Raw genomic sequence first — 13,059 nt, forward strand, 5'->3', positions numbered from 1 at the left:
CCGTAGCATATGCTGTATCACCTTCGACCAATATTAGCCTTCCGGACGTCGGCCCTCTGCTGGTATTGGTAACTCAGGGTGTTACGGATTTCACCGTGTATTATTCTCTATGTTTCGCTGTTAATGCATGAGACAAGAAAAACACAACTTATAAAAAAAGATAGGAATTTTAATTTTATTTGTGAAATTCTCTTCAAAAACGCAAAATGAAAACGTCAAATATTCACAATATCAAATGGATTACAATAAAGCATGTTCATTGTAGTCAGCAGTTTTGACATATAAACCACATAATATAAAAAGGTGCAAAGAACTAAAACAAAACAGTTAATCAAATACAAGATTCATTAATCATGTTAATATATCAAAATATTTATACGCATTTTCGAAGAAAATAGAACTTGATATTAAACGTCCTTGAAGATTCATTATTTAACCTGAGAAACAGAAGACAATTGCATTGTATAGGACGATTTGATTAATTAACAAGATTTATTTTCCAATACTGTCTGTCAATTTCTACCAGTATTAAGATAGTGTACGCCAGACGGGTGTTTCGTCCTCAAAAGACTCATCAGTGACGCTCGAATAAAAAAAACTTTAATAGGCAAAATATAGTAAGATTTTGCCTATACAACTATACAATTGTTTTCAAATTTATCCTTAACTTTTTTCTGAAGTGAACAATCTTTTATGCTTTTAAAAACAAATAGACTCAGTAAATCAGCATCTGCAATACCTTTGATCTGGGACCATATTTATAATTTCGAGAAACAACAAACGAAAACGAATGCATAAACCTATTATTTCCTATCAAAGTTTCCGGCAACAACAACCCCAAATACATTTGCGTTATTGTCAAAACTATCCTCGGTTATTAATTTTTCTCCCTCTTTTTCTCTTATATGACCAGCCACTTTCCTTTCCATTGTTTCTGACATGTCCAGCCTTAAGTACATTTGTATTCTTGTGACTATGTTTTTGGTTATTGCAAATATTTGTGTTGCCGTTTGCGGAATTTTTATTTCCTTTGTTGTTACTGCCGATACTCCAGTCACTTTTCTGTTCAGAATGTTCAAAATTTCCTACCCCAATTTCATTTGTTATTTTATTCTTGTTGTCAATATTAGTGTTGTTATCTGCTGTATTTCCATCGCCTGTATAGTTACTTCCTATGCTCCATTTTTTACAGATTTTCAGCCTTCGTTTCCTTCCTAAATTTCTTTCATTTCGAGCATCTATCACATTTGTATGCTTGCTCTTTTTGATGTTTGTATTGCCAATGTTTTGATTGCCATTTGCAGAGTTATGATCGCCGTTATTGCCATTTCCAATGCTCCACCTTTTCCTGTTGAAAAAAAAACAAATTTTTATATTCACAATGCAATGCATAAATTAAGGCAACAGCAATCTACCAATGTTCAAATCTCATTAATCACCTACAAAATAGGCGAGAGATACCAAAGGGATATCCAAACTTATTAGCCAAAAATATACTGACAACGCCAAGGCTAACAAAAAGACCAACAGACAAATTATAGTACACAAAAATACCAACATAGAAAACTAAAGACTGAGCAATTCGAACCCAACCAAACATTTGGAGTGATATCAGGTGTTCTTGAATGATAAGCAGATTCTGCTCCACATATGGCAAATCAAGCAAACAAAATTAAGGTCACACACAAACAAAAACTTAAGGAAACGGATACACTCAAACGGATACAAAGACGGATGCGTCGGTGGGTATAATGTCTTCTATGCGAGCTTTACCAATGATACGAATCTTACTTAGTCAAAATGTAAAAATTAGGAATAAGACACAATCGTTTAAATTGCAGGTAACACTACTTTAAGATATCTAAAGATTTGAAGCACATTTAAGACATTAAAACACATCGCTTGTGCGTTTAGACACTGGCATATTCTATAGGTCAACAAATTCGTGATGTTGACCCATAGAGCTATGAAAAATATATAGAAAATAATTCCTCTTCAATGCTTTCAGTTTCTTGAAAAACCTTTCAAAATGGGGTTCAAAGTCAAGCCCGGTAAAAGGGGCCATAATCAGGAATATGCCACACATAGAGCGGCGATTAAAGGAGTACGTTCGGTAATGCCCATATTTTGCCCCAATTATGAAATTGAACGATATAAGATGAAATATGTGTTATGTTGTCTTAAAGACATGTGAGAAAGTAAAATTGAACTATGCGTGTCAAAGTTTTATTCTAAAGTGTAGATTTCTACATCCACAAATAAGTCAAAATAAAAGATTTTGACAAAATTTGACAATATTAGCCGGATGTCAATCAAATTAAGGACAAGGAAGCATAGAATGCAGGCATCGACAAACTAAATATTTAAGCTAAAAATGTAAAATGTCTTTACAAACATTGTGTTTAAAGATCTTTTATGTCGACCTATGCCCTCTTTGTTTCCTGTCCAATAAACAATGCAAAGTTAACCAATGTTTAATGATTGTTTTTAGAAAATAAAAATGAGTACTCTTTGCGAAGTCATCAGGAGAGCGCAGGAACGTAATTCTTTAGCAAAAAGGCTTGTTTCCTATCTCGTTAATGTATTAGCTATGAATCATTAAAATATTGGTCATTACATCCTATTTGGAATTTTAAGGTAAAATGAGGGCCATTTTAGGGCCTTGTATAACCTACTCCTTTTGATACCTCCCCCCTTCACCTTCATTACATATATTTTTAACATCGATCTGTTCGATCTGTTATGAAACATGTCTCTGGTGAGCTTAGAAACTGAAAGCCTCTTATGATCCATCAACGCATGATGGTAACCGATAAAAGTTCAAACTAATAAAAACGTTCACTTATATTTAATCATTATTGAGACAAATAAGACTTGGGCAGATGGTATAATTCTGCTTCATCATGAAAAGCTGTCCATTAAGAAAACTGAATTGATCTATCTGAAACATTCCACGACTACGAATGCAATATATATATATATATATATATAAATGACACATGACAATCAAATTCATTGTTACATATCTATTTACAAGTAACAAAATAAACAATGAGATATAAATACTTACTGTAAAATTACTATTGACCAAATTCAAGTGTATGCTGTGTAATTGTATAATTCAAATAAAGGTTATAGCTTATATTTTTTCAGTAAGCTTTGAATGTAGTTTTTGGTAGACATGGTAGACGGTTAAATAGTATACCAATTATGATCTGCAATGGTCATTTCGATCAGAAGGCCCAGAAACTATTAATTATTATGTCATTTTCTGTCTTTCAGTTAATTTTTAGACTTATTCACTGCGGAAAATTAAAAGTACTATTTAGACAATTTGAAGCTGTACACTCAATGTTCAGCCCGTTCAGAAATTATTAATTGATTCTACACATTAACAACATACTTTATCGTCTTTTAAAAAAGGTGCCGAACAGTACTTAATTGACTGCAAGCAAAAAGTCCGATCATTACTGAATCTACAGCAGTAGATAAGACTTAATACCAGGTATTGCATTGTTGCTCATACTTGTCAGAGACGTTAAGATCCAAATGATCTTTTATCAATAAAACTCATTAACTAGTGTTTTTTTTGTCTTTTCGTAGTTTGTTTGTTATGGTACATTGATCGTCTATTTTTCGTTCAATTATGAATGAATTTTTATAAAATCTTCAGCAACTTCTGCCTCATTTTAACTAGATATGTACAATTATTTGATTTGAAATACACATTTATCTAGATCATCATAAGCATATATTTTACCTGCGATTACTGATTCGGATATCACTGAATTCATCTCTTGTTTTCATTCCGAAATCATTATGTTTGCCATATATTTCTTCCACATCTACATTTCTCTTTTGAATTGACATTCCTAAAAATTATACAGAAAAACCGTATTGTGGTATTCATCCTTGAAAAACGCTAAAGTTCAAGTTGTTTAGAGTATCTAGGTTTTGCCTTAGAAACATTAAAGCCCCCACTCAGGATCTCCCTTATCATCCTGGTACAAGATGATGACTTTAGGAAATATTGGCAACGTTAATTAGACATTATAATCAAAAAGCGATAGTGTGTGGTTGACAATGAGAAAACAATCAACCAGAAACCAAAGGGCACTGGTAATAGTAACTTATTGTTACCGTAACACTTTAGACCAGAACCTAAATCGAAAAGTTAGTCTTAAATGTTTGGAAAAAAGGAGTTCTTTTCAAAAATGTTTTCTTGACAAAAAACAATCATTGCTGTCATAAAAAAAGTCCACTATTGTAATCATTTGAGGAGGTTATATCTAGATAGCACACGGTTTGATGAAGTACTGGTGAAGAAAATGTCGTAGAAAATAGGCGAATATCAATGCAGGGTTTTATTGTAAAGCGAGATTTTTTTCTAAAGTCCAAATTTTAACATATTTTCATTCTTTTTCAGACTGATTGGTCTATATCCCGGGTGTGACCATCTAAAGGGAAAAGTATGAAGCCACAATCATTAACAGCTAAAAAACGTCCGTTTGTATAGAAATTAAAATGATATTATTCCTTTACCCTTTCAGGGATTAAACTAATTCGTATTTTTTTTTAAAATAATTTTGCCCATTATATGTGGACATAAGACTGCCCATCATATGTGGCCAAAATACAAGAAATGATAACGTCATTTTGAAGCCTACAATTAATTGTACCAATGGACACCGAAGTACTTTTAATTGGCTGAAGTATGATTTCAAATGAAAAAAAAAATCGTTTATTTCCTATAGTACAAAGTTTAATTATTCAATCTAAAAGGTTTACAAACTAACAATTGACATACTATATCTGTAAGCATTTCATCTTTATAGTTGCATTAATCTTTTTCCCAAATCGTGAAACTCAATTGCCTTGTCGATATTTCTATCATGTAACAGAGTATGTAAACTAGTAGTTTTGATTTGTTTTTGTAATATGTATCCAATTCAAGAAGGATACAGATAAATATAAACATGTATTGTTTGTTTCTCAATCCTATTTACCATAAGGTGAATTTATAAGATGCATCTAATTTCATAATAAAATATTGTTTGCACTAAGGACCCAATAAGCAAAAGGAAAAGGTACTAGTATGATAAGAGGTATATGTAGCCTTGATACTGTAACAAAATTTCAAAAACTTTCAATATGATATTAATTTCAATGAAAATGAATAGATGATATACTTTAGTCACATAAGTAGATATATTCTAATTATGATTTCACAATATGACTTCACAATAGTCTGCAAAAACACCTTCTGTAAGTGTTCGAAAAGTACACTGTTTTAACAACAACTGTGATGACGATAATCATTTGCAAACAATTAAGTCTACACAACAACACAATAAAATCGACCAAACGGGAGATATTTGATATTCAAGATCGAAGCTAACTGTGTGATCCACCAAAATATATTTATATTTATATTAAACTATATACTCTTCTTCGCAGTCAGTGACGTAACAAAAGAATACGTTCATGTAAATGAACACATTTTCAACAAATAGTAAAATTACTTTTATTGAATGTTTATATGCAACGTTTTGTTTTACTTTTTTGTATGATATTTAACATAAGTGTCATACCACATACTGTCAGAAGCAAACAGCTAAATATAACTTCATCCCTCATTATCAATTGTTTTCTAAAATAGAAATAGTAATACACAAAATTAAGATAGCATATAACCCTTAATTCACAACAAACATTTTTATTTTTAGTTTCTTGTGTACAATTTGGAAATTAGTATGGCGTTCATTATCACTGAACTAGAATATATTTGATTAGGTGCCAGTTGAAGGACGCCTTCGGGTGCGGGAATTTCTCGCTACATAATATTGAAGACCTAATGATGACCTTCTGCTGTTGTTTTTTTCATGGTCGGCTTGTTGTCTCTTTGACACATTACCTTATTCCATTCTCAATTTTATTTTTATGTGTGTTGATATTAAGGTGGTACCTAACACTACAGGGAGATAACTCTGTAAAATCAGCTGAACGTTTTAATTACGTTGCGTTGTTAAGAGAATATTAAGCTTCTCAATGATCAAAATTAGTGTTTGTCAAACTGCTATATAACCAGTGTATTTTTTTCTGATAAAATGGTTGGTTCAAATGTTTTGAAATTTTAATATTTATGTCAAAGAGGGAAAGGTAATACTTTGTCCAAATTTTATGAAAATTAAGCGAGCCAAATTGATTTTAGTAAAAGTGTTAGGCACCAACTTAAGTTCATAAAAGTGTAATAAAAGAGTATATTTTCAAGTTTGTATCAAAATAGCAGTCTTTGCCAGTGGTTGTTGTTTGTTTATGTAAGACATATTTGTTTTTGTTTATTTTTTTTAGTTTTCCCGATTGAATTGTTCTACATTGTCATTGCGGGACCTTTTATAGCTGACAATGCGGTATGAGCTTCGTTCATTGTTGGTGATCTATAGTTGTTAATTTCTGTATCATTTTGGTCTCTTGGTGACGGTTGTCTCATTGGCAATTATACCACATCATCTTTTTTTTTTAATTTGAACCATTACATCATGAATTATATAAAACAGTACGATTACAAGAATAGTAATATCACTTGACAAAAACGTTTGTATTAAAGTTTACTATCAGGCGATGGGTGTTTTCTAATATATTAAACATATTAAATCATCAGAAATACATTCAACAAATGTTTTACTGAAATAAAAATGAGAATGGAAATGGAAATGGGGAATGTGTCAATGCAAACCGACCATAGAGCAGACAACAGCCGAAGGCCACCAATGGGTCTTTTAAAGTTTGCTTTTAGAAAGAAAAAGAACATATATGTATGCGTTCATTTATATCAATACTGTATTTTTTTTACTGTATGTTTCAATTTCCCCAAATCTATTTTCAATCATTATATTTCAAAATGCAAAATTATATAAGAACAAGGACAATTAAAAATCCCTGACATAATTCAAAAAGGGAAAATCTCAACACATTGAATTTAGGCCTCTCAATGATACAAATATCAGATTTCTCTTTGAAATAATGGATATTCGGGAAACAAATAGCCAGGGAGACAATAACCAAGGGACAACTGCAAGTAATTACATGCTCAGTGAATAATAAATCGAAAATTCAGATTTATCATATACTTAGACTAAATAACATATGAATTTTACCGTATGATAATAGCATAAAATTAAAGTATTTTCCATATTTTTCAAATTGGTGCTTAGCGGGCTGATATGAAAAGTTTATCACATGCTTCGATTGTTATCACATGCCTTTCCATAACGTTATCACATGGCATTCCGGTGATACTCGGCAAATTCCGGAAGATACACCTCAATGCTACGTTTTCAGTGAAAAACATTACAAAGTAGTGTACAAAACAATTATTTGAATACTGGAAAGTATATTGTGTAAAAAAAAAAAATTAAATTAAAAAAAATTAAAAAAAAAAAATGCATTTTTTAAGTTTTTCTGAAACATATTTAAAAAGTTACTTTAAAAAAGTTGACTTTCCAAACAATGTTTATTATGCATATTGTTGAATTATTTTTTTGTCGATTTGTCCATATATTTTCTTTTCTCTGTCTAGGCATATGATAGAAACATTTCATATTGAATGTATCAACTTTTGGTCCCGACGTCCGTGAACTTTTTACTCTTTCAACTTCTTTTCGGGAACCCCATAAAAGGATCAATAATGAATCTCTTATTTTTCTCCTGTTGAAGCATATGATAAAAAGATCATAACATGCCATTTTTCATATCGCATGTATTTTCAGCCCTCGGTCAATATCAGCCCTCGAGCCATGCGGCTCTTGGGCTGATATTGAACCTAGGGCTAATAATACATGCGATATGAAAAATGCCATGTAATAATCTGATATTATCGTAATGAGATCTAAATCCATATGATTTCTCTTACGTCCGATATACAGCTAAATTGAAATAAGGCTAAGTACTTTAAGAGATATTTTCTTAGCACACAGCTTATGGTAGTAGAGTTTGTGTTTCCTCAACCCTGTGCCTCTGTGCTTCTTACTTTGGTTCTTATCTTTTAAATTTGGGAGAAATTTGAAAATAGATAAGTAAACATACTGCTATATGACATGTATGAATTAATAAAAACAACTTATAAACTTACAAAAATAGTGGGAAAGAATAAACTGTATTAGACTTAGGCTACGGAAGTGATGAAAGCATTGTTTTCAAGTAAATTAAACTTACCTTGAATTGTCATTACAGTATACAGCCTAACCAAATGTGTGTCTTTTTATATGCTAAATTTTATTTACTTTTTATTACCAAAACCAATCAGAAATAGGTTTATCACGCTTCAAACTGTGTCGTTGCACACGCCGTGTATATTTAGCAATATTTGATTTATACTAAAAGAACATCAGACTTAGAAGTGGGTGTATTATGTTAAATATCTGAAAACTGTAAATAACAAATCGTTTTTACTCGGTTTGTTTTGAAGTTCAAATAAACAGTTAGTATAATAAAATGTTTGAAGCTGTTGATGTGTGTAAAAATGTGCATTAATGTATACCTGTGGTAAAAGATTATATCACCTCCCTACATAATACAAATATAGCCTTTGCATGTAGTCGATACAAGCATATATTGACCTGAAAGAAGTATATTGACTTATGACAAAGTCCGAGGTTGATATACTTCTTTGGGTCGAAATATCCTGTATTGACCTCATACAAAGGCTATATTTGTTATATTATTAATTTCAGAACATTGTGCATATTTGTATCACAATCGTCATTTGATTTTGTTTGAATTTTATAACTGTCATATTGTCTCCATGACAATAACAACATATTAGTTGTTATTTAATTTAATTTATTTTGTTTGTTTTGACATCTTATGTATTTGAAGATTTTTTTTCGTCGTCAAATAATCGATCACAGATATAATTTGTTTCAAAACGTTTAACGATACCTTGAAATTCATAACATGACGTCACAAAGTAAATAGGTGTTTAGATATTATAAAAATAACCGTGCAATATGCTCTGTGCAATATGATTTTTGCTATCCGCCGTTTTCTCTCTACCTTCGAAAATATAGTTTAACATGTGACCTTCTCTAAACGAATCAAATTTGTTAAAATATACGAATTAATAATATAATTAAATATAATGAAAATTCAATCATTTCTAAAACAAATACGCCTACTCTCTTCTTTATTTAACCTTTGTATTTTTAAGTCAAATAAGAGATGCATAGTAAACTTTATAAAAACTTCTAACAAAATATATCAAATACCGTACTGGTATTTCCTGTTTTTAAAGAAATGTATCCTGTTTTGTTTGATATTGTATACACATTTTGTTGCTATCGTTTGAATCAATAACATCTTAACAAAAACAAAGTTTGTTTGAGTGCATCATTATCATGATAATTTGATTATATATGAATACAAGTAGTGTCATCTAGACGTGCGATTCGTTGTTAATTTTGAAGATACATAAGACTGGGGGGATTTTATTTATAAAACTTAGATATAGTTGAAAACTGTTCTGTTTCCTTTTATTAAGTTTAGATTAAATACTTTATATTGATCTCAATAAAGACGATAGAACATAATAGGTCTGTCAAAGAAAAAAAAAACGGTTTGACGTACGCAATGACGTCTTGTGCCTTTGATGAGTTTTTTTACACAAAGTACTCGAACAAAAACAAGACAATATCTAGTCCAAGAATGTTACCAAAAGAATGATCTAAAACTCATGAATCAGAAAAAGAGCTTCATTCACAGAAGACCATCAATAGTTTAAAAATCATCACTTAAAAAAAGTGAATTTTAACAACATCAACCTCACCTTGAGCCAGGGAATGTATTAAAGGTAAACTATACTAGTTCTGCACACTTTTATATTCCATTGATATGACATTTTTTATATTATTATTTTCAAGTCATAACAGAGTCAGAGTACACGTGATAGTGGTGTGAAAATTGAACATTCAAAAACGGTAAACAAAGTCGTGATGTTAGCAGAACTTGAGCACAGAAGCTATATTGAAAGAAAAAGTAAAAATAACAAAAATAAAACTCCATTAAAATTCAAAACGGGAAGTCCCTTATCAAAATCAAAAGCTCAAACACATCTAACGAATGGAATACAACTGTCATATTCCTGACTTGGTTCAGGCGTTTACTTATGAAAAAAAAATCAGATTTATAGCTAGCGAAGCATCTATCTTGTATGGCAATTGCAAAACAAATCTATTATATTGACAACAACGTGTGAACAAAACAAACAGACATAACAGAACACAAGTCAAAAATAGGGGAACAGAAGCAAGCTTTGTGTAATAATCTTAATCACTATAAAAACTAACAAATAAAAACAAAATGGTATATACAAAAGACACAAGTTAATAGGAAAGAAAAGAATGCAAAAAAAAATATTGCATAATAACACTATGGCGGGATGTAAAGTACAGAGCCACGCCAAACGAATATTACCAAAAAAGGACTTAAATGTAACAATAAAGGTTAATAATTTACTAAGACATTAGAAGAACACAATAAAATTAAATTTAGATGGAAAAAAATAAAATGATATAGAATCTTTACTTTAAGACTATTGTATATCATTTGAGCAGTTGATACGGAATATGTATTAACAATGTATTGGTATCTTCCGATGAAAAGAATTGAAAAGGGAAATCGAAAATGTTTCAAAAAGACAACAGCCCGCCCAAAGAGCAGAAAACAGCCTTAGACCGCCAATGGGTCCTCAACACAGCGAGACGATGTATGCGATGTCGTCACGATATATATGTTGTCAACATCCTGATGTCGGCTATGTCAACAATGTAGACAGGAAAAAGGGGATGATGTAGAAGATGTCAACGATGTCGAATGAAAAACTGGGACGATGAAGACGATGTCGTCACGATGTTGCCAACATCATGATGTCGGCGATGTCAACGATACAGACCGGGAAGGTAGACGATGTAGACAGGAAAAGGGGGACGATGTATACGATGTCGTCACGATGTTGTCAACATCATGATGTCGGCTAAGTCAACGATGTAGACAGGAAAAGGAGGAAATGTAGACAATGATGTCACGATATTGTCAACATCACGATGTCAACGGTGTAGGCAGAAAAGGGGACGATGTATACAATGTCGACACAATGTTGTCAACAACATGATAGACGATGTCAACGATGTAGATAAGAAAAGGGGGATGATACAGATAATGTCGTCACGATGTTGTCAACATCATGATTTCGTCGATGTCTGCGATGTCAACAACGTAGACAAGGAAGGGAACGATGTAGGCGATGTCGTTACGATGTTGTCAATATCACGATGTCGGCGATGTCACAATGTAGATAGGAAAAGGGGAACGATGTAGACGATGTCTGCGCGATGTTGTCAACATCACGATGTTAAAGATGTTGGCAGGAAAAGGGGCGATGTATACGATGTCGTTACGATCTGGTCAACATCACGGGTTCGGTGGTGTCAATGATGTAGACAGTATAGTGGGGATGATGTAGATGGTGTCGTGACGATGTTGTCAACATCATGTTATAGACGATTTCTTCACGATGTTGTCAATATCATGATGTCGGTGATGTCAACGATGTAAACAGGAAAAGGCGGACGATGTATACGATGTTGTGACGATGTTGTGAACATCACAATGTCGGCGATGTCAACGATGTAGACAGGAAAGGGGGTCGTTGTAGAATGTGTCATCATAATGTTGTCAACATCATGGTGTCGGAAATGTCAACGGTGTGAACAGAAAAGGGGGACGATGTAGACGATGTTGTCACAATTTTGTCAATATCACGATGTCGGCGATGTCAAAGATGTACAAAGGAAAGGAGACGATGAAGACAAAGTTGCGAGCAGATATAAAATCATGAGTAAAGTTGACCATATCGCAGATATGGTCACTACATCGTGGTGCACTGGACACATAAAAACAATGAAAATTGATTGCCATTTCACAATAATACAACCATTACAAAACAGATAACTTGATGTTGTGTTGACTTTGATTCAATTATACCTTATGAATGAAATATGGCGAGCTAGAATATAATTCCTTTATAATTGTTTTTCCAGTTGAGATCGTAATGTGTTCAAATTAAGGATGGAGTTACACAGGTTTTTCCCTCATGGGAATTGTATAAGGTACAACTAATTATAGAAATGTATTTTTAAATTAAAAAAAAAACCGAACTAACTTTAATTGTTGGCACCGTTAACGTTTTATACAATAGACATGTATTGTATTGAGGGCTCGGTGGCAGGGTGGTATACGTAGTACTTTTAATAGTTATTTATAACATGTCAACGCAAACAGTATGCAAGTATGTTTCATAGAAATTAGTTTATAATTTGTTATACAATATTTATTTATTTTTATAAGAACATACCTACCAACTTTTCAAAATGCCCATGGAGGTTAATTACTTCAAGGGGGCTTTCAAGTGTATTTTAATGCTGTTTTTTGGCTTCTATATACTATATAGTTAACTGTTTTGATAAAAAAGAAAATATGGACCTAAATTGCTCATTACACATTTCAATTTGGGATCTTTTATGGGTGAAACCCCACCCACAAATAGTGACCGTTGTCAGTTAAAAATGTATGTAAGAACTTGAAATGGAATTGGTTTAAAAAAACCAAGGATTTGTATATTACTTTATGATACGAAATGTAACCACATTTGATTATTGACGACAAGAGGTTTAAGCCGCAGTGTAAAAGGGAGAAAAACAGAATTTACTTCTACCATATTTGAAATTGCTTAATACCGGACTTGGTTATTCTGATTGTATTTGTATGATTTAAAACAAGAATAAAAAAAAACTGATTATCTCACATTTATCCACTCTCATTTACTCTGACACCTTGGCACCGAACAATATTGGCGCGAGGACAATTTGGTATTCGTGAAAGACTTTTCGTTCGGCACTCAAGAGATGATGATTATGACGTCTTGAAAGGCTACTTTAATTTGTTGCTGTGACACCTTCCTATATTTCCATCTTTACTGACTCTTTACGCGATTAAGCATGGTTA

General features: G+C 32.1%; 1 protein-coding gene across 2 annotated transcripts; it reads right to left on the reverse strand.

The window, feature by feature from the left end:
- Positions 1–200: 200 nt before the first annotated feature.
- Positions 201–8,312, reverse strand: LOC134681776 (glycosyltransferase-like protein gnt13). 2 transcript variants are annotated; one of them, XM_063541423.1, is made up of 4 exons: positions 8,215–8,312; positions 5,599–5,650; positions 3,761–3,872; positions 201–1,348 (listed from the first exon to the last, which is right to left on the reverse strand). In XM_063541423.1, the coding sequence occupies exons 3-4, from the start codon at positions 3,868–3,870 to the stop codon at positions 865–867; spliced, it is 594 nt and encodes a 197-aa protein (XP_063397493.1). In that variant the 5' UTR covers positions 3,871–3,872; positions 5,599–5,650; positions 8,215–8,312; the 3' UTR covers positions 201–864. The 2 variants fall into 2 exon arrangements, with proteins under 2 accessions (XP_063397493.1, XP_063397492.1); XM_063541422.1 differs by having other exon boundaries at positions 5,592–5,650; positions 8,215–8,310.
- Positions 8,313–13,059: the final 4,747 nt, after the last annotated feature.

The sequence above is a fragment of the Mytilus trossulus genome, chromosome 8 (assembly GCF_036588685.1).
Source record: "Mytilus trossulus isolate FHL-02 chromosome 8, PNRI_Mtr1.1.1.hap1, whole genome shotgun sequence".
Lineage (NCBI taxonomy): Eukaryota > Metazoa > Mollusca > Bivalvia > Mytilida > Mytilidae > Mytilus > Mytilus trossulus.